This window comes from Moschus berezovskii, chromosome 24, assembly GCF_049115385.1.
Source record: "Moschus berezovskii isolate FMDL1 chromosome 24, NW_MosBer_1.0, whole genome shotgun sequence".
Taxonomy (NCBI): domain Eukaryota; kingdom Metazoa; phylum Chordata; class Mammalia; order Artiodactyla; family Moschidae; genus Moschus; species Moschus berezovskii.
In genome coordinates this window covers 11083329-11105360 of record NC_142483.1, presented here as the reverse complement: position 1 = coordinate 11105360, position 22032 = coordinate 11083329, and the positions used below count along the sequence as shown (strand labels likewise).

Below are 22032 nucleotides of genomic sequence, written 5' to 3'. Positions count from 1 at the left end.
CACGAAGGGAAGAGGAAAGTGTGTCTTGAAAATCACATGCAAATGCAACTGTTGGGCAGGTAGGACCGATTTCAGGGGGTCCATCCTTGCAGTCTGTACAGACTCTCCTCCTGGGCTGAGCAGAACCTCTGCTTTGAATTCCGATGAGTCTGGAACTTTAATCTTCCTCTTCTGAACAATCCTACTTGCGTCCTCCTAGCAGGTAATTCGGAGAAGGCAATGGCAAGCCACTCCAGTACTCTTGCCTAGAAAATCCCATGGATGGAGGAGCCTGGTAGGCTGCAGTCCATGGGGTCGCTAAGGGTCGGACACGACTGAGCGACTTCACTTTCACTTTTCACTTTCACACATTGGAGAAGGAAATGGCAACCCACTCCAGTGTTCTTGCCTGGAGAATCCCAGGGATGGGGGAGCCTGGTGGGCTTCTGTCTATGGGGTCACACAGAGTCGGACACAACTGAAGTGACTTAGCAGCAGCAGCAGGTAATTAAAAGGAGCACTCATGTGTGCAGGTATGGTGGGGAAGGCCAGCAGGAGGAGAAGGAAAACTCAGATTCATCAGTTTGCTACTGTCAGAACAGAGGATGGAAAAAATCAGCCCCGAAAGTAAAATTCAGAATTACCTGGAACTTAACTATAGGTTATTGCCGTTATAATGGGGGAAATCAGAGTTGGTTACACCTTAAATTTCTTAAAATTGGAACAGACACCTCAGAGCTTTCTCCTGATAATAGTCTCTTAGTTACACATTAGCTTTGCTATGGAACTTAAGTAATTATTCAATTTCTAGGATGATTTGGCAAAAAGTGAATAGAGAATTTTAATATCTAAAGAATAGGTGCTTTGTTTAAAATTACCCTGGTTTAAATCAGCACTCTCTGGAAGTTATTCTCAAGACAATTCATGTGACTCTTCAAAGCAGATGCTGGCTACCAGCAACAGTATTCTCGCTTGTATAAGCATTTTAAATTTCTGTGGCTCTATACAAAAGGTAACCATATTATAGTAAGGATGTCCCTAAATGGAACATTTCAAACTTTTCCTAGCATTGTATGATATAAAATACTAATATCAAATCGGACATCATCTTACAAATGGATAATGACAGAATTTGGCTTGTTTTGGTTTTACAGAGTGAGTTCATAGTTTCTGGGCAGTTTCTCCACGGTATTTTAAACCAGAATGTCAATTTCAAATGGAAGGACTGAGCTAGATATTCCTACAGGTTTCATTCTTTAAAAATTTTCTGTTTAAATAGAATGCCTTTGGTGATCATCTAGAAAATGTGTAAATACACATAACTGTACCCTCTGAGTTACACATTGAAGCAGCTTGATTTCATCAGATCTTTCCTCTTTATTTAGAGAATAGATCTGCCTAGAACCAAGGCCATTCTCAGTCAGAAGAGTTGCAATTTTGTAAATTATGGCCTCAATTTTGAAAACAGCTCTTTGTAACAGTTAATGTAGCTGGGGCTTTCTCTTCAAAAGCTCTCTGGAGGATCATTTAAATTGAACTCTCCACTAATTCTCAAGGAACTAGAAGAAACAAATGTGAAGAGCTCCAGGATGTAATGAGCCAGGCCTGCCTTACTGAGAGCCTCCCAGGGTCCCTGCTGTTCACAGCTATCCTGATCGTGTGCTACATGTTTACAAAGACTACTAGTAGGATCATGGGTTAATACTGTCTCCAGGAGGCTTGTGTAAACTTTAGCACCAGTGGCCTGGAAATATTACCAGGAGAAGCATGAGGACAGGCACCTTACAATAAGGATGGGAAAGAGAAGGCCTGAGCAGCAGTTTCTGTGATTAGTTTGGAGACCACTGCGTATATCTGAATCATCCAGGGAGCTTGTTAGAACTAGATTTCTAATATTCACCCTTAGAGATTCTAGTAGGTCTTGGGTGGGGCTTGTGTACTTGTATCTTTAAAAAGCATCAGGTAACTCCAATGCTCTCCAGGGTTTAACATCAGGGGACCATAAAGTGTGGGTCTGCTGGGAAGATGCTAGTGAAGTCTGGCTGGGGGTGTGGGACTGGGCAGCTCTTAGGCAGTGTGGAGGATTGATGGGATGGGTATGGAGCGGGGAGGCTTTTTGAAGGCAAGTGGGAGTATGTATTGTGGAGGGCAGCCTTGATTCCATTTGCTAGGTGTCCTCTGCTTCCTAAGATTGGCAGAGACTCTAAGAGCATCAGCAATGTCTTACATCTCTGAATGCTTGGTGCTCAGTTGACACGCAACAGAGTTTCTTGAATGGGAAAATGAATGAATGAGGCTGTTCTTGTAAGAGGGCTTCAGAATAAATAATCTTTGTCCCTTTTGCAGTTTCACACAGCAGCCAGTGACAGCTGTTGGTACAGCTGCATGTCAGAGAACTAGGGACTTAAGAGTCGGCAGAGGCTGGCAAACTTTTTCTGGAAGAGGCCAGATAGTAAGTACCTTTCAGGCTTTGTGGGCCACATGTTCTTTGTTTTCACACCCTTTTAAAATGTAAAAAAACATTCTGAGTTGGCGGACAGTATGAAGGGCTTCTGGATTTGGCCTATGGGCTATAGTTTGCTGATACAGCATTCAACTGTCCAGAGCAGCGTCACTACCCGGCAACACTCCAGATTCCTAGAAGTCGACACAAAACAGCTGCTGGGGAGGGAGCCAGGTCAGGGACCTGAGGCCGTCTGATGATGTTAGGGAAACATTCTGGGCTCCTTAGAGAGAGCGCTCTCAGAAGGAAGCAGTGCTTTGCAGCTACCAGAATCCCAGGGGGCTGGTAAGCACTGGGACAGAGCTGCATCCAGCAGAGAGAACAGCGTGTGCTTCAGTGGCCGGGCCTAATCATCCAAAGACCTGCATCCTAGTGCGACTTTGGAGAAACAGCTCATCACATGTTTGCACGTCTTCTCTGAAAGCAGTCTCTACAGAGGTTTCAGTCTTCGAGGTCCAGCTCAGGCACCACAGCCTTTGTCAGCAAGATCATCTCTTGCCAGACACGCCAGCCTTACTTGGAGTCTGGGGGGCACTATGTCTTGCTTGGGTTCTTTATTACATTCATGTTCCTTCTGTACAAATGACTCACACCATATGTGAGGCTCTGGGTTCAAGGATAATAGTGTTAACTACTACATTATTTAGAACTTGTCCAATTCGAGACAGGATTAGGAAGAGCTTCTGTGGATACTGCTTTCTTTCCCTTAAGACCACGTAAAACTAGAACACATCTTCTCCAAGGAGACACTGCAGCCTGCTCAGGATGGGGCCAATTCTATCTCTTGGCAGAACAGGAGTCTCCTGACAGCATTCAAGGAGATGTGGAGATGTTAACTACCATCCTGTATGGACAGTTTCAGACATGTGACCAACGTTTTATATGCTAGAGTAGCTCTTATTCTGAGGAAGAGACTTTTTTTTTAAAAAAAAGGCTCTTGGGAAGATTTCTTTAGACTACCCAGGAAAAACAGGTTCTTTGTTTTTCTAACCAAGTCTTCAGTGTCACACTTCTATTGGTTTCTATTGCTACAAAGTCAGTGATGTTCTCTGCTCTAAGAAAATGACAGGAATGGGTACGGTGTGACATCACTGTGTATGATTATTCCTTTCTTGGGTCAGGGATGTGGGGATATTCCAAGCCATTTTGGGACCAGATGTGATCATTCCTAAACCATCCCTTAGAGATACGGCCAAAGCTTCATGTGACACTCAGACTGACCACAGTCCTCTGAATCTACTTGTGGAAAATACTGTCATCACTCTGTTGAGGAGAACTTTTCTTTCATAAGTCATGAGATCTGTCCAGCAGAGCTGAAAAGAGCAGCTTTCTGCCTTTCTGATTCTTTGCAGCTTGGGATAAGCACTACTCATTTTCTTTTCAATGGGAATAGTTGATCTGTCTCATAAAAATCCTTTCCTGTATCTATTCACCTAGGGTTCTGTAAGGTTTTCTAAATATTCCAACATGTCCTTAGTTTTCTCTGATCTTAATGAACACCTAAAGTAATACACAGTCTCTAGGTTGGGCTAGTAGCTTCTCTAACATTTTGTCAGTTATCCCAAAAGGTGAGGCTGATGAAGGATTAATAATGCAAATGATACCCCACCCCAGTATTGCAACATTCCATGAAACAAATGAAGATGGAAACAAAGCAGGCAAAAGCAGACAGGACACACAAAAGCAGGAACTTACACCCAACTATCTTCATCTCTGCACCAGAAAGAAAGGGGCGAGAATGAGGGGACAGCACAGAGAGAAACAAGAACAATTAAGACAAACAGGAAAAGAGAAAAAAAACATCACTTGCAGGTTGGTGATGAAGCATGCACTTTATATCAGGGGTCAAAGCAAAGGGCAGAGTGTATTTCTGAGCACAAGGGCAAGAGTCGGGGGGTCCCCTTGAGGGCTGCCATGCCAGCACAGCTGCCTTCTAAAGGGCAAGGTCAGGGCAACCCAGAGAGGAGCTTGCACAGGTCTGATTCCGAGACGGGCAAAGCATCCCTAAAGCAGAGTACTCTTTAGGACATGGTTCTCAAAGGGGGCCCTAAACCATCACCTGATAGCCTGTGAGGAATACAAATGCTCAGGTCCCACCCCAATCCTCCTGTATCAGAAACTCTTGGGGTGGGTTTTGCAATGTGTTTTTCACAAGCCCTGCTGGTGATTCTGATACATACTAAAGTTAGAGCAATACTGGTTTAGGAAAAAAAAAAAAAACTTGGCCATCAGCTAGAATATATTAAAATCACAAGGCAGATTTCTTCTGACAAAAGAGAAGCTCATTTAACTAATATGAAACTTGGCCAATAACACCCACAGTAAATGATAACCTTACAAATTCAAGCCTTAGAAAACAAGTTAAAAGGTTTCTTTGCCACAGAGCCATGACAGCTCTGCATTCCTACTGACTCCAGGGAACAGACTCTCCTAGAAAGCTGACACTTAGAAAACAGCACAGAAACTGGTGGCACACCCTTGCTGGCTTCGACGAGGTTTGGAGGAGGGTACAGACCACTCTTGAGCAAGAGGTTTTACATCATTCCTTCAGCTTACAGCCTTTTGGCTGACAGTTTTCTTGATAGTTCTAATTGGGCTAATGCTGACAAGTGAGTCACAGAAAACTCATTCACCTGAAACGTCTGCCCTGCTTCAGTATTTCCACTCCATTTGCTTGAAAAAATTCTCGAGGAGTAAAAGTGTGTTGTAGAGTTATTAGTTTCTGTAATGAACTAAAATGAGTTGAGAGGGAAGGAGGAACGACCCACAGAAATATGGCGATAAACCAACAAAAAGCTATTAGGTGCTCAGTTTCAAAATCAGGCTTAAGTTCCCATATCAGTTTATTCTTCTATAATCTTGGATGGAGTTTCCTGGGTTTATGTGCCTTCTCTGCGACTCCCAGAACACCACCAGCAATGGTGGTCTTGCCTCGTGCTCACTACCATGAGTCATGAACACAGCTGGATGCCTGTGCAGTCAGGGCCTTGGCTGCGGCAAACAGTAGGAGATCTCCTGTTCACAGCAGTCACATGGTGTATCTGACACACTCATGGAAAGCAACAGGAGACCACTGGAAAGCCCTTTTCTGAAATCATGTATCAGATACGGTGTGGTTAGAACTTGTCTAAATGCTGTAACTCAGAGCTGTAAGCTCTGTCAATATGCTTTGACAAGGACCTGGTCTGGGCCATCTGACATAAATGACCTCTCCAAATGAGTATCTAGTAGTTTCTCCCAAATGCTGACAGTTTCAAAATAAGAGCCACAGTATATGAACCATTCTAATTTTTCCATTTATTCAAATTTCTCAGACTTCAGTGTTGAAATGCTTACAGTTACTAACATAATTCATTTCATTGTTCATTTCTCTTATGACCATGTGTCAAGAAGCTGCAATTCCTTGTAACTTGGTCATACCAGCACCATGAGGGCCGAGGGACCATTGCAGCCCAGATCCAATATTCCCACAGGTGAAGAGTGGACCAGCTGCAGGTGGAGGGTGACCTCACAAAGGGACCTCCTGTCACAGACGTGGTTTCCCAGGACAGGTGGACCACAACTGAAAACACCGCTGCACACTTTTCCTGCTGCTCTAGCAGAACCTTCAGGGCCAGCCCTATCACCTCGCCCAAGGAGGGCAAACCCACTCTGATGATATCTTGTGGGGGCATTAAAGGCACTGTCAGTTGTTAGTGCACAATCTGAAGAGTGGCAATCTGTGCAAAAAATTCTTTCCTCGAGAGGAGGTAAGGTAGAAGAGAGGAGAGACACATAGAGGACTGTTTCCTGCCTGTGAATCAATCCTCACTTTCAGCTCCAGCACTCAGTACTTCAAGGGCACACAACTCAGCAAAGAGCACATTCACAGCCCAAGTCTGGACACCCAACGACTGCCAGTGTCTCTGCCTTGTGGGGCAAATCAGATGGTGACGCCTCAGCTGCCCAATGGAAGAAATGCTCCTGACACTCCGCTTGCCTCACCAATGATACTGATACTGCTTACTTCCAAGGTCATGTCCAACTTTCTCAGAAGTCCTTTATCAACCTGTGTGCCAATGACACAGAGATTCAGAGTGCTCACAAAAAGATCTCTTTCCACAGGTGAGGTATGGACGCTGTAACTCTTGAATTTAAAGTCTGCTTAAAGATTTTTGACAGAAGCTTGTTTCTTTCTAGTGTCTGCTCACTTTGTTTTGATTCTATGACTGTGTGAGGGCTAAGAGGAAGGCAATGTCCAAATCTTAGACAAACCAGTTCTTAAAAGAGAGAAAGGACTTCAAGCATATCTTTCCGAATATGTGACTCCATATCATGGGCCTGGATAGCTCATTTAAAAATGATCATCAGATCAGTTTTGGTAATCACCAATTATTTCTTCAGTGACATGTTGCCAAGAAGCTAGGGATGATGTCTGGGCTCTTCTCTTGATTACGAGGGTCACACAGGGCTGAGAAACACTATTAGGACAGGATGGGAGACATGTCCTGTGGAGGACATCACCCTCCACAACAGCTAGATGAGGCCCTTTCATAAGCACGGAGTTTTCTAAACATTTAAAACTAAACAGAATTGACAAGGAATTGATTAAATGGCCTAGGACTGTCATTCAAAAGATCCTCCTGTGAGAATGAGCAAGGGACAAAGGCTGTTCACAGCAGCTTGCTCTGCAGTCACAGTGTCTGTGGAGAGAGAATAAAAGTGACAGAAAACAAGTCTGGGCATAATGTGGGGAGCGGAAGGACAGCTGGAATCCATCACAAGACCTTCTGTATGCTCAGGCCATACTCTCCCCTGAGTATATGCTGATATATATTTCCAATAAAAGGAGTTTTCAGCACCATGGAGAATTCCAAAGAGGTGATTATTTAGAGTGGTCACAATCAGTTTAGTCTAGCCTGGCTTGGCTCTTTTAAACAAACGCAAATAAGCTTTTAGCGGAACACTGAATGAAACTCAATGGAAAAGGTAGGGTCACGCCTTCTGTAATTCATTCAGACAAGGAGCTATTTCCTTGTTCTTCCTTCCTTCTCCTTGTTCCCATCTTCTCTGGTTCCAGACTGCCTCCCATCCATCAGAGCCACGCCTCTATCTTTCCCTCATTCCCCACAGTCCCCTGGTTCTGATGGCCTGTTTGGATCCACTGCTCTAGCTTGACCCGCATCTGCCTCACTAGGAAGCATGAGCTTTAGATTAACCTGCTGGAACCACACTTGAGAGTCAATGCATTCCCACTTTCTGCCCTGGCTCTCCACTGGGCCTTAGGTGAAAGGAGTTAAGACAATTTCTGAGAAACTGGCCAGGTAGTACTATTCACACTGCCTAACCTATACCATTTGCCAATCTGTTTTCCTGATAGGATACGGTGTTTTCATTGTTATGATTCATTTTTCTGATACAAATATATCTGCTACTTCATGAACCGGGATTCAGACACTACAAACATTATTTTCCTTAAAGAGGATATTCTCATAAGGGGTTTCTCTTCTAAGATATGTAACTGAAGAGAAGAGTGTAAAAAAGGAATCCCTGTGAGGAGCTCTGTGTTGCTTCCTAACATCCAGGCTCCACAGTAGACAAAAAGGTTCAAGTGCCAGATTATGCTGTGTTGCCCCGGTGAAGGTATGAGGGGGCTTCTGGAAAAGAACAAATGCAAACAAGAGCCAAAGAAGCCACTGGCTGCAGACTGCAGTCAGCAACCTGACTCTGGCTGCAGAGGCTGTCAATGGCTGTGGGGCTCCTCCATAGTGTGGTTTGCCACCGGCTCACAAGGGGAGCACCAAATTCTGTTCTCCTAACCCTTCTCCCACCCCAGCCCCAAGAGGTTCTGCCTACCTGGCATGATGACATCAGGAAATCCCAATTTTCTTGTAATTGCCAATCCCCTATTAAATATCATGGGATTTTCTCTCCTAATCTGTTCCATGTCTCCACGAAGAAGCTGCAGAGAAATGATAAGACCTGCAAAAACAAAAGCATTTTTTTTAAAACTCAGAATCACACTTCTACCCTAGAAAACACATAAAGAGTCTTTTTTTTTTTTTTCAGAGAAAAATATTCAAAATTCAGCATTTTTCTTGAGAAAAGTTTTGAGGCAGAAAGTATACATTATTCTGAAGAGATATTCTAGAAAGCTAAAAGAATCTAAGTCAAAACCATCTCAAAAACCCAGAGGACTATTCTATTAAAACTCAGACTGAGGTCTGGGAGATTAAGTTGCCCTCCTCTCTGTTCCCCAGCATCCCGAAACCTGGGCTCCCTGGTTTAGCCACCAAAAGTATCTGATCAAGCTTCAGTTTCTTTATTTACTCAATGAGGGAGCTGAAACATGATTTCCAAACAACTTCCAAGTTAAGCCTGGCCAAGAAACAGTCAGACACACACTCCAAAGAAAAGCAGCCTATTTCTCCTCCAGGGTTTCCCACAAGTGCACGAAGACCTGACCTCAGTAGGGCCATCGTAATTGAGGCTCTCTGAAGTCTATGGTGCTCCCAGCACAGAGGGAGAGGTGCTTTTCTAACACTGTTTAAGTGGCCAGTGTCTGTGAGTCATGGAGAAAAATCATAAGACACTGACAATGACATGGAAACTTTGGTCATTCTGGGAAGTAAGACAAAATTCAGCATTCTAACCTTGTTAGGTGATGGTGGAAACTGCTTTTTGGTTGTTTCTTTTAATGTATTATTACCACTATCCCTCTTTTAAAATGTTTTCCATGTTTTAAACACACCATAGCTTCAGAACTTGTAGCCAAGGGTAGCTCTTCATAAATAAAATACATAAATATAGCAAAGAACACTGTAAATATTGGCATGAACAGTCTTCCAAATTGCAACTTGTCCCTGTTAAAAAGTAAGGTTCTTGCTTTAGTACGGCTTTAGGTGAGGGATATGAACTCCTTTCACCTTCCAGCACACTGCGTGTATGTAGCTCCTTGGCATCCAGGCACATATGAGGAAAAACAGGCTCTTCAAACCAGTGAGAGAGGCCCTGAGGAACCCCATGCTACAGAGTTTTAGAGAATTCAAGTACTCCCAGCTGAGCATCTCAAACTTTATAGCCTCTGGTTTGGAACTGCTCTGGGGACCCTCCTAGCTGAAAATATGCTGATCTTTATAGAGGTTCTTCTCAACAACTCTAAGATTTGCCATGACTTGCAGTGGCTTTACACTGTCATTTAAAAGCAACTTGAGGGATTCCCTGATAGCTCAGTTGATAAAGAATCTGCCTGCAATGCAGGACACCTTGGTTCGATTCCTGGGTCAGGAAGATCCTCTGGAGAAGGGATAGGCTACCCACTCCAGTATTCTTGGGCTTCCCTTGTGGCTCAGCTGGTAAAGAATCCGCCCACAATGCGGGAGACCTGGGTTCGATCTTTGGGTTGGGAGGATCCCCTGGAGAAGGGAAAGGCTACCCACTCCAGTATTCTGGTCTAGAGAATTCCATGGAATGTATAGTCCATGGGGTCACAAAGAGTCGGACATGACTGACTGACTTTCACTTTCAAGGACAACTTTGTATTTACAACAGGTTTATAACATTAAAACAAAGAAGGTTATATAAAAGAGGTTATGAAATAGTTTCAAGGTAAAAATTATCTGGAGAAACATGCTTCTATGTAAATTTGATAGTTATCTTCAAGAGTATATTAAAAGTTCACAGGTTTTTATTTATATGTTAATTGAGGTACAGTAGATGTATAATTATGTAAGTACCAGGTGTATAACAGAGTGATTCTCAACTTTCAAAGGTAAGCTCTTTTTGTAGTTATTATTATAAAATATTGGCTATATTCTCTGTGTTGCTATATTGTTGTAGAGTGTTTATTTTATACATAGTGGTCTGTATCTCTTATCCCTTACCCCTCCCCATGTCCCTCTCCCCACTGGAAAGCAAGACCTTGTTCTCTATATCTGAGTCTGTTTCTTTTTTTTACTAGTTTGTTTTACATTTTAGATTCCACACATAAGTGATATCATTAAGTATTCTGTCTTTCTCTAACTTATGTCACTTAGCATAATACCCTTCAACTCCACCTATGTAGCACAAATGGCAAAATTTCATTCTTTTTTAAGAATGAGTACTATTCTATTGTACATATATACACTACATCTTCTTTATCCATTCATCTGGTGATGGACACAGGTTGCTTTCATACTTTGGTAATTATAAATAATGCTTCTATGAACACTGGGGTGCAAGCATCTTTTCAAAATAGCATTTAAATTTTTTTCAGATATATACCCAGCAGTGAAACTGTGGGGTCATATGGTAGTTCTGTTTTCAGTTTTTTGAGAATCCTCCATACTGTTTTCCACAGTGGCTACACCAATTTACATTCACACCAACAGGATATGAGGGTTCCATTTTCTCCACAGCCTTGCTAACATTTGTTATTTGTGTCCTTTTTGATGACAGCCATTTTGACAGGTTTGAGGTGATATATCACTGTGATTTTAATCTGCATTTCTCTGATGATTAATGATATTGAGCATCTTTTCATGTGTCTGTTGGCCATCTGTATGTCTTCTTTGGAAAAATATCTATTCAGGAGGTCTTATAGATTTTTAAACAGTGCTTCTAATTTAATCAAACACTTCATATTCAGTTTAGAATTAATGCTAACATGTACAATTACACCAAGATTTAGATACATATTAAACACAGTTTTAAAATAAAAGCAGGAAAAAAAGGAGAAGTTGAGCTAAGATGCGGAGAAGGCAATGGCAAGCCACTCCAGTACTTTTGCCTAGAAAATCCCATGGACGGAGGAGCCTGATAGGCTGCAGTCCATGGGGTCGCTACGAGTCAGACATGACTGAGTGACTTCACTTTCACTTTTCACTTTCACACACTGGAGAAGGAAATGGCAACCCACTCCAGTGTTCTTGCCTGGAGAATCCCAGGGACGGGGGAGCCTGGTGGGCTGCCGTCTATGGGGTCACACAGAGTCGGACACAACTGAAGTGACTTAGCAGCAGCAGCAGCAGAGCTAAGATGAAAGCTGCTTTGAAATAAAGATTTTCTATTTTAGTTTCCAAATGACTGATAATGGCAGACTAACCACTGATTCTCATTAATGTCAGGTTTTCTCGGCGATGCTAACACTGAAAGGGACCAGAAAAAGTGATATTAATATGTGTCTTTTGCAGGGGGGCTGGGTATGTAGTCTTTGTTCAGGAAAACACAGACTTCACAATGTGACAAACCCTGCAACACTTTTGTTCACTCTGGATTCGAACTGGAACTCAAATTACCTATCAAAGCATAAGGAATTCACCACAGAAAGAGCAGAAAATGCATTCTGGTCGGAAGTAATGGCCAAAAAGCACATGAAAAGATGCTTAACATTACTGATTATCAGAGAAATGAAAATCAAAACTGTAACAAGGTATTTATCACTCACACCAGTCAGAATGCTGCTGCTGCTAAGTCACTTCAGTCGTATCCGACTCTGTGTGACCCCATAGACGGCAGCCCATCAGGCTCCCCCATCCCTGGGATTCTCCAGGCAAGAACACTGGAATGGGTTGCCATTTCCTTCTCCAATGTGTGAAAGTGAAAAGGGAAAGTGGAGTCACTCAGTCATGTCTGACTCATAGTGACCCCATGGACTGCAGCCTACCAGGCTCCTCCGTCCATGGGATTTTCTAGGCAAGAGTACTAGAGTGGCTTGCCATTGCCTTCTCCGCCAGTCAGAATGGCCAACATCAAAAAGTCTACAAATACTGGAGAGGGTGTGGAAAAAATAAAACACTCCTGTACTGTTGATGGGAATGTAAATTGGTACAGCCATTGTGGAGAACAATATGGAGGTTCCTTAAAAAAACTAAAAAATAGGACTATCATATGGTCTAGCAATCCCATTCCTGGGCACATATCCGGAGAAAAACATAATCTGAAAGGATACAGGCACCCACATGTTCACTGCAGCACTGTTTACAACAGCCAAGACATGTAAGCAATTTCAATGTCCATTGACAGAGGAATGGATCAAAAACTTTGGTACATATGTATAATGGAATATTACTCAGTCAAACGATGAATAAAATGATGTTATTTACAGCAACATGAATAAACCTAGAGACTACCATACTAAGTGAAATAAGTCAGACAGAGAAAGACAAATATTATATAATACTACTTATACATAGAGACTAAAAAATGATACAAATGAACTTATTTACAAAACAGAAATAGAGTCACAGATGTAGAAAACAAACTTATGGATACTAGGGAGAGAAAGGAAAGATTGGGATTGACGTACACATCACTATATATAAAACAGAAAACCAATAAGGACCTTCTGTATAGCATAAAGAACTCTACTCAACACTCTGTAATGACCTATATGGGAAAAGAATTTTAAAAAGAGTGCATATATGTACATGTACAACTGATTCACTTTGCTGCACACCTAAAACTAACTCAACACTGTAAATCAACTATACTCCAGTAAAAAATTTTTTAAAAGAAGTATTAATAATTAGGGAAGGTTTCAAATCATCACACAAGGAAATAGAAACTGCCTGAAAAGGAGACTAAATGTCTCTAGGAAACAACTTTATATCTGGCAACTGATCAGCACAAATAAACTAAGGTGTGTATGATAAGCAACTGCAAAGGCAACACAAAGTCTTCTAGGCAGAGAAGCACCTTACCGTGACTGGCACTGGGGGCAGAGTACTTGGCGCTGGACTTGCGGATGATATTCTCGTGGATCTGGGACCACTCACTCTCGTTGTTGCACCTGTAACAGAAGGACAGGCATCATGACAGTCAAGAGTTTTAAACATCTGGTCTGATGTTCAATGTGCAACACGTTCCTAAAGAAATGAACCCACATTTTACTAAATTAGACAAGGCTTGTTTTCTTGGAAGGCACACAGAAAATTCACATTTGGGGAAAGAGTAGAAACTCTAAAATGAACCTCTGCAAATATCTCTAAGTGGCAAAATATCCTTTTGTCTGAAGTAGCACTTTCATGCGTAACAATTCTTTTTCTTTTTTAGCTCCTTACACATACTTGCAACTAGGTACTACAGGAAAGTTCCCAACAGAGGCAAAAAACAGTTCCTCTCAACAAGTACTGCTGTTTAGCAACTTCCATATCTTGCACTGGCTTTATACTGTCATTCAACTGTCACTATGCTGGCCTCAGAGAAAAATCCTGCTAACCTCAAGGCAATGTGCATATTTGCCTGTGGTTGTATTTTAGCCAGATCAAGCGAAGAAGAAAAGTTTGGGAGAGCAGTGGACTGGTTCACTGTGAAATCTTCTGTAGTCAAGGGGAAGGAGGGCTTAGAGAGAAGTCTGGATGCCTAAATATGTAAGAATAAAGTTCTTTCCTAGGAATTTCAGGAGTGGAAGAAAAGAGAGAATGGAGGAACAGACCTGCACCTCTGCTAATTTCTGACATTTTTAGAGTCTTCCCCTCTAAAGAACAATTCCAAGAAAGCTGCAGTCACACAACCATTTGGTACAGCTTAGGAACAGAGACTAGGAAGGAATTCCTCATCTGAAAGTAGACACGTTAATGAAACAACTGAAATGAGATTAGGGCCATATCTTGAAAATTCCATGAGACACTGGGAGTCTTCATAGCCTCAGCCCCTCCTTTCTCCTGTTGGATAGAGAGAATCACTGACCCCAGAACACAGAGCTCATGCACAAAGGAAAACCCACAAGATCTTCCCATGGTTACTTAGAAGTGTGTAGTCCAGCACAGCCACTTCCAAGTGGAAACTCCAGCAAGAGTTTTATCATGTGCCATCCAGCAGTGTGAATGAAGCACAACTGGGTTCTAAATAAAAGGCTTTGTATAGAGACCATTCAACGATAAAGGAGGTTGGTCACTAGACTACTTTTTTCTAATCAGTAGCTCTTCTGACTTCTCAGTCAGTATAAACAAGCCTCACTTGCTCAGAGATGTTGCAAAGAAGTGTGAGAGACAAGGTTCTCACAGTCCAGAGCTGTGAAGATAACTTCTGCTCACAGAATTCCTTCCAAGGAGAGGAAGGGAGACAGTGTTCTTTAAAATGATCACTTGTGATTAACAACTCAGTTGGAAGTCAGAAGTGAGAGGTGCTGGCAGCAGCACACCTCGCCCTCCCTGTCTGACATGTACACGATCGCATCTCTTCCAACCAGCCGCCACACCAGAGAAGTGCCCAGCTGGTGAGGACTCAGACTAGTCTTGCAGTCAGACTCCTGTCACTTTCTAGGTTTACAACATCAGTAGTCCCTTCTTTAACAGAAATCTGACTACAGTTTGTCATATAGTGTACTCCCCCACCTCACTTCAAAGTAAGAGTCCTGACTAATGCACAGTATAATGAATACAGATAATAATATTGTACTATAATAATGCAACATGATAAATATTGCTTCACTGACAAACATATTACAAAATATAAACATATCAAAGTAACACATTATACATCTCAAATATACAGGTATAAAATACACACACACACAAGAATTCCTATAAATAAACAAAACTAAAAGAACAAAAAGAGTCTTGTAAATTAACTTCCTTTCTCAATGGGTAGTATAATTTCAGTGCTTCTCCAATAAAACACTCACTGGTTCTTTGGCACTATACTGAAGCTGGTGCTTTACCAACCACATCAATAGTGACAATGTGTATTACCTCATTGACATCTACCTTTCCAGCCAATACACACAATTAAGATGCCAGACACTTGATGGCTTGCCCCCATATTCTTCTCACTTTGTACACTCCTTAACTATCAGTGGCCTTCAGAGCTCTGCATTTGAAGCCCATTTCCTTCCTACCATATAAGCTTTCTGGGCTATCTCACCTGTTCCATGCTTTCAACCACCACCAAAAGCTGCCAAGACCCAGCGCAGTGTCTCCAGCCCAGACACCTTGCTAAGCTCTTGACCTGCATGGTCACAAGACAGCTTGATGTTTCCTATCCGTCTGTCTGCTCTGAGAGATTGCTTCTGAGTAGAACCCACTAGCTCATGAAGCTTTCTTAAAATCTGTCACAAATGACCTCTCTTCTTCATGGCCCTGGTTCAGCCATTATCATCTCTCTTTCAGATCAGTGTAGTCACCTCTTAACTGGCCTTTCGACTCTCTTCCTTTCTAGAATGCCAAGGGAACTACTCAAATCATCTGAAACTCAGTGGATGCAGTGTCATCAGCATATTTTAACCAATCACTAGGATATTCTCTAAGGAAAAAAAATGTAAAAATTTATTAACCAAATGAGTTATGATTATAATGAAGCATGATTATGTTGCATCCAATCAAATTAATATTTAGAGCATGATTACTGATGTTGATGGTTTGTCCTCAATCATAAAACACACAGGGACTGTAATCTAAAAGAGGTCTGTGTGCCTCTGTGGCACACCTTCCCCACAGAGGAGATGACCAGCATAGGTAATGGCGGAGCATTTCACTACTGCATGTCCAGGGATTTTACGGATGGCCAACAGGCACATGAAAAGATGCTCAACGTCACTAATTATTAAAGACATGCAAATCAAAATTACAAGGAGGGATCACTTCACACCAGACAGAACTGCCATCATCAAAAACTCTACAAACAATACATGTTGGAGAGGGTGAAGAGAAAAGAGAATCTTCTTACACTGTTGGGGGGAGTGTAAATTGGTACAGCCATTATGGAAAACAGTATAGGGGTTCCTTAAGAAACAAAAAATACAGCTTCCACATGATCCTGCAATCCCACACCTGGGCATATGCCTTGGGAGAGCTCTAACTCGAAAAGATACATGCAGCCCCAATGTGCACAGCAGCACTCTTAACAATACCCAAGACATGGAAGCAAGTCACATGTCCATCAATAGATGAATGGATAAAGAAGATGTGGTACATATATGGTGTACACACACACACAATGGAATATTACTAAGCCATCAAAAAGAATAAAATAATGTCATTTGCCGCAATATGAATCTTACCCAGAGATTATCATACTAATTGAAATAAGTCATAGAAAAGAGAAATATCATTATGATATCACTTATATGCAGAATCTAAAAGAAAATGAACTCCTTTATGAAATAGAAACAGACTCACAGACTTAGAGAATGAATTTACAGATACTGGAGGAAGGGTGGGGGGAAAGGATAGTTAGGGAGTTTGGTATTGACATGGACACATTGCTATATTTAAATATATAGTCAACAAGGACCTACTGTATAGCACAGGGAACTCTGCTCAATGTTCTGTGGCAGCCAGGATATGAGGGGAGTTTGGGGAAGAAGGGATACATGTACATGTATAGCTGAGTTGCTTTGTTGTCCACCTGAAACTATCACAACATTGTTAATCAGCTATACTCCATATAAAATAAAAACTTAAAAAAAAACCCTCATAAAATTTGAGTGGGGAATAAGTGTGCATGCTGTGCTAAGTCACTCCAGTCTAATTCTTTGCAACCCTATGGACAATAGCCTCCCAGGCTCCTCTGTCCATGGGATTCTTCAGGCAAGAATACTGGAGTGGGTTGCCATGCACTCCTTCAGAGGATCTTCCTGACTCAAGGATCAAACTCGCTTCTCTTAGGTCTCCTGCATTGGTAGATGGGTTCTTTACTACTAGCGCCACCTGGGGAGCCCCAGGGAATAAGTAATAGTAATGCTCCTCAATTTTACATCTGTGATATGATTTAAAATATAACTAAAGTGATAAATTTAATATTTTATCTAAGTATTTATCTATTTCATTAAAGTTGGCCTAAAAATGTTTGAACTTTTTTCAATGAGAAGTTGGAGAGTGGTCATCACATATTCAGAGGTGTCTTGCATTGATCAAATATACTATCTATGGACAACCGCCACCCCATCTCAATGCTCCTTGGCATTCTCTCCTTTCCCGTCCTAGGCTCCAGAATCAGCAAGTCTTGTGTTTCCCTGCAACTCTTGCCCTTTTGGACAGGAGGAAACATGATGTCTATATCAGAATAAACTTCACACAGTTGTTATTCATTTGTGATTTTTAAGGTTTCTGGTTCATTGAAAAGTGACCTAGTTTTTACGCCTCAGCTTCTTGTTCTGATTTTTTTTTAAAGGATGTGTTGCCTTCCTAACACACATGATATTAAACATCTATAAAGCCAGAGCAGTGATCATGGCAAAAGAAGTGCAGAGCTTGAGGCTGACTCTGACTAATATAGGAAATGATGAAAATGTCAACAACTAATGATGTATTTTGTCAATTCACTGATTAAAACTATACAAGAGGTTTTTTTTTTTTTATCCTTGCAAACTTCAGTCCTAGCAAAAGATAAAGTGCAATTAGAATCAGTAAAACCTTTAAGCTTCCAATTCAGTCTACCAAATATGTCCTCTAAAACTTACTGGAAAATATTACTTCTCCTGAGGGCTGAATTCACTGTGCTGATGTGGATTTAAAACACTAATCCTAGAGGAATTCCATACCATGCACAAAATCGATTATTTCACAAACATGGACGTGTCTTTGAAAGTCTGTTAACACTTTCAAGTGGAAAACCTATCCTACATTTTAACTCTATTACTCCTTCAAAAATTTATTAAAAAACTATCTTCTCTGTTTTAAAAAAAATCTTTCTTTGGCTTTTTAGAACTGATATAATAGGCAGAGTTCAGAGCAAGGAGCTAAGAATAAGTTACACAAGAATCCCACTTCTTGAAAAGTGACATGTTGGTACTGAAAGCTCTTGTTTTTGAAGGAATTAGGCCAATTAAGCTTGACAGCATGATTTCAAGAGAAGTGCTGTGCAAGCCCCTTTCAACAATGAAAATTTGCGTGGAAGCAAGGAACAGCTGATATGTGCAAAGAGATGCAACTCTGGAGTGCTATCTATAAACTCCCTGCCCTTGGACAGGGTGGAGTAAGAAGATAATGAGTCCTTTTCAAAGGGAGGAAGCTTTATCAAGAACCAGGTCCCACTACCCATCAATGAAGAGATTTTGTAAATGGAGAAAGGCTGTGACTAATGCATGAAAGGAAGAGAAAACACACCAAAATTTCCTTTGTAAGTTATTTCAGAGGAAGATCCTCATCCCATCAAGTACACAACACTGAACAAAACACAACTTAAGGCAAACAGGTAATAAGGGTATCTGGGCTTTTATTTTCAAATTAATAGACCATGTGAATTAAGTTCACTTCACGCCTGATTCAGATACAATAGATAGTACGGAAAAATTCCCACAAATATGGTGAAGATATATTAACCTGGTGATTGACAATATTAGATTTAATTTGAAAAAAAAATATTGGGTTAAAACCAAAAGAGGAGTTTTTAAAAAAAAGTTTTCACAGACATATACTTGCTTTAAAAACTCACTTTGACATAAAATCGCAGTAAGATCTCTTTTGACTGACCTCCTACAGTAATGAAAATAAGAACAAAAATAAACAAATGGGACCCAATTAAACTTAAAAGCTTATGCACAGCAAAGGAAACCATAAATAAAATGAAAAGACAACCTGAGAATGGGAGAAAATATTTGCAAATGAAGCAACCAACGAGATTAATCTCCAAAATATACAAACAGCTCATGCAGCTCAATATTAAAAAAACAAACATCCCAATGAAAAAAATGGATGGAAGATCCAAACAGACATTTCTCTAAAGAATATGTACATATAGCCAACAAACACATGAAAAGATGCTCAACATCATTAATTATCAGAGAAATGCAAATCAAAACTACAATGAGGTATCACCTCACCCTGGTCAGAATGGCCATCATTATAAAATCTGCAACCAATAAATGCTGAACAGAGTATGGAGAAAAGGGAACCCTCTTACATTGTTGGTGGGACAACCGCCACAGAGAAGAGTATGGAGGTTCCTTGAAAAATTAAAAATAGATCTGCCTATGACCCAGCAATCCCACTCCTGGGCATATACCCAGAGAAAACCATAATTCAAAAAGATACATGGACTCTAATGTTCACTGCAGCACTATTTACAACAGTGACATAGAAGCAATCTAAATGTCTATCAACAGAGGAATGGATAAAGAAGATGTGGTACACATATATACAATGGAATAATACTCAGCCATAAAAGGGATGAAACAGTGCCATTTACAGAGATGCAGATAGACCTAGGGGGCTTCCCAGGTGGCTCAGTGGGTGAAGAATCCACCTGCAATACAGGAGATGCAAATTTGATCCCTGGGTGGGGAAGATGCCCTGGAGCAGGGCATGGCAACCCACTCCAGTATTCTTGACTGGAGAATTCCAGGGACAGAGGAACCTGGTGAGATATAGTCCATAGGGTTGCAAAGAATTGGACATAACTGAAGCGACTGAGCATGCATGCAGACAGACCTAGAGACTGTCATAGAGAGTGAAGTAAGTCAAGGAGAGAAAAACAGATATCGAATAATATCGCTTATGTGTGGAATCTAAAAAAATGGTATAGATGAACTTATTTGCATAGCAGATATAGAGACACAAATGTAGAGAACAAATGTATGAATACCGAGAGGAGAAGGGGAATGGGATGAATTGGGAGACTGGAATAGACATATATACACTACGGTGTAAAAAATAGTTCATTGGAAGGACTGATGCTGAAGCTGAAACTCCAATACTCTGGCCACCTCACGTGAAGAGTTAACTCACTGGAAAAGACTGTGATGCTGGCGGGTATTGGGGGCAGGAGGAGAAGGGGACGACAGAGAATGAGATGGCTGGATGGCATCACCGACTCGATGGAGGTGAGTTTGAGTGAACTCTGGGAGTTGGTGATGGACAGGGAGGCCTCGCGTGCTGTGATTCATGGGGTCGCAAAGAGTTGGACACGACTGAGCGACTGAACTGAACTGAACTGAATGGAAACCTATTGTATAGCAAAGGGAATTCTATTCAGTGCTCTGTGGTGACCTAAATGGGAAGGAAATCTAAAAATGAACGGATATATGTATATGTATAACTGGTTCACTTTGCTGTACAGCAGAAACTAACACAATATTGTAAAGCAACTATACTCCAATAAAAAATAATTTAAAAAAGAATGCTTTTTCCTACTCTGGCTATGTTTCCATTTACTTAATAAAAATATTAATATGCTGGGAGGAAAAGAAACTCACTAAACCCACCACTGATCATGTTTTCAGCACTATGATTCATGCCTGCATGTGTGCTAAGTCACTTCAGTCACATCTGGCTTTTCGCGACCCCATGAACTGTAGCCTACCAGGCTCCTCTGTCCATGGGATTCTCCAGGCAAGAATACCAGAGTGGGTTGCTAAGCCCTCCTCCAGGGAATCGTGTAGACTCAGGGATCAAACCCATATCTCTTATGTCTCCTATATTGGCAGGCAGGTTTTTTGCCACTAGCGCCACCAGGGAAGCCCGTGATTCATGCCTAAGTCTCTATAAGCAAAGACAGATATGCTTGGATTCTGTACTACTACTCCTTTTTTTTATTTTATATTGCTTAATAAGAGTCAGGAGGAGATGCACTGCTTCTGTAAGGCAGAGCCCATGGCTGCTGAACACTGAAAATAATGCCATGCCTGGCTGGTGACTTACAGATCGGTAGTGGCAAAAACGAGGAGTAAAACCTCAGCTCCTCAGAGAAACTGGCTTTTCTTCTAGGACAGGGCAACCTGACTCATGATCATTCTCTGAAGCCATTTACATCAGCAGCCAGCTTTGTTACAACAGCTGGTGGGCAAGCATTAGACACAGAGGAGTCTTTTACAGCCAAAACACAGGAGAAATTAGATTATTAGCTTCCTGTTAACACATACTAAGGCTGGCTAGTCCCAGAGAGAAGAGGAAAAGTGTATCAGACTCTTAATTCAGGATAGAAAGTTCCAAGTTCAGCTGCTTCAAAAACACCCAGGGAGCTTATTAAAAATGCAGTTGCCTGGGCCCGTCCCAAACCTTAGATGGAAATCTCTGCATTTTCCAAAAACTCCCTGTCCTACATATCCCGATGAGCTTGTGTCCAGCAAAGCTTGAGAGCTTCTGCTCTCAGCAGCAACGCTGGGATGTCTTATGCTGCAGATAGATCATCAATATTTCTGATGTTCATTACTCACGTGTAAACCTTAAGAACAAAATCCTTTTCTTCCTTTAACTCTGTGAGTGACTGCAGAACATCCAGGATGCTGAGGACCGCACAGCCATATGGTCGCCGGTAGTGCAGGTGAGCAGGGCCCTTCTTGGAGTCATTCAGGAGCATCCGGCCTGAGGCACAGCAGAAAACACCAGTCAAGACTGGGAACCCCGTGCTCCTCTAAGGCATCACTGAACTGTCATTCAAGGATGCCAGAGCTATAGGCACCTTAGAGATCCTCTAAATTGGAAGACTAAAGATGAAGGGAGCCATCCAAGGATGCAAGGATATTCATGTAGAGGAATGACAAACAAGCCCTTGGCCAGTGCTTCTTCCCTGCACCACATTCCTTACTACCTGTCTCAACACTAACAGTCCATTTATTAATCATATGAGAATGAAACAGCGATTTCATGAATTTCTTAGAAAAACTAAAGTGCTAACAGATTTAAACTTCTTGGATATATTAAGGATACACA

At 41.5% G+C, this 22032-nt stretch overlaps 1 protein-coding gene across 1 annotated transcript in view; it reads right to left on the bottom strand.

Annotated features, from left to right (window-relative positions):
- Positions 1–22032, bottom strand: part of DOCK3 (dedicator of cytokinesis 3) — a 276998-nt gene that overhangs the window by 81011 nt on the left and 173955 nt on the right. Inside the window, exons 12-14 of the mRNA XM_088831600.1 lie at positions 21537–21684; positions 13144–13232; positions 8318–8443 (exon numbers count right to left, since the gene is read on the bottom strand). Coding sequence (XP_088687726.1) covers positions 8318–8443; positions 13144–13232; positions 21537–21684 — 363 coding nt within the window. The remainder of the gene's footprint in view (positions 1–8317; positions 8444–13143; positions 13233–21536; positions 21685–22032) is intronic.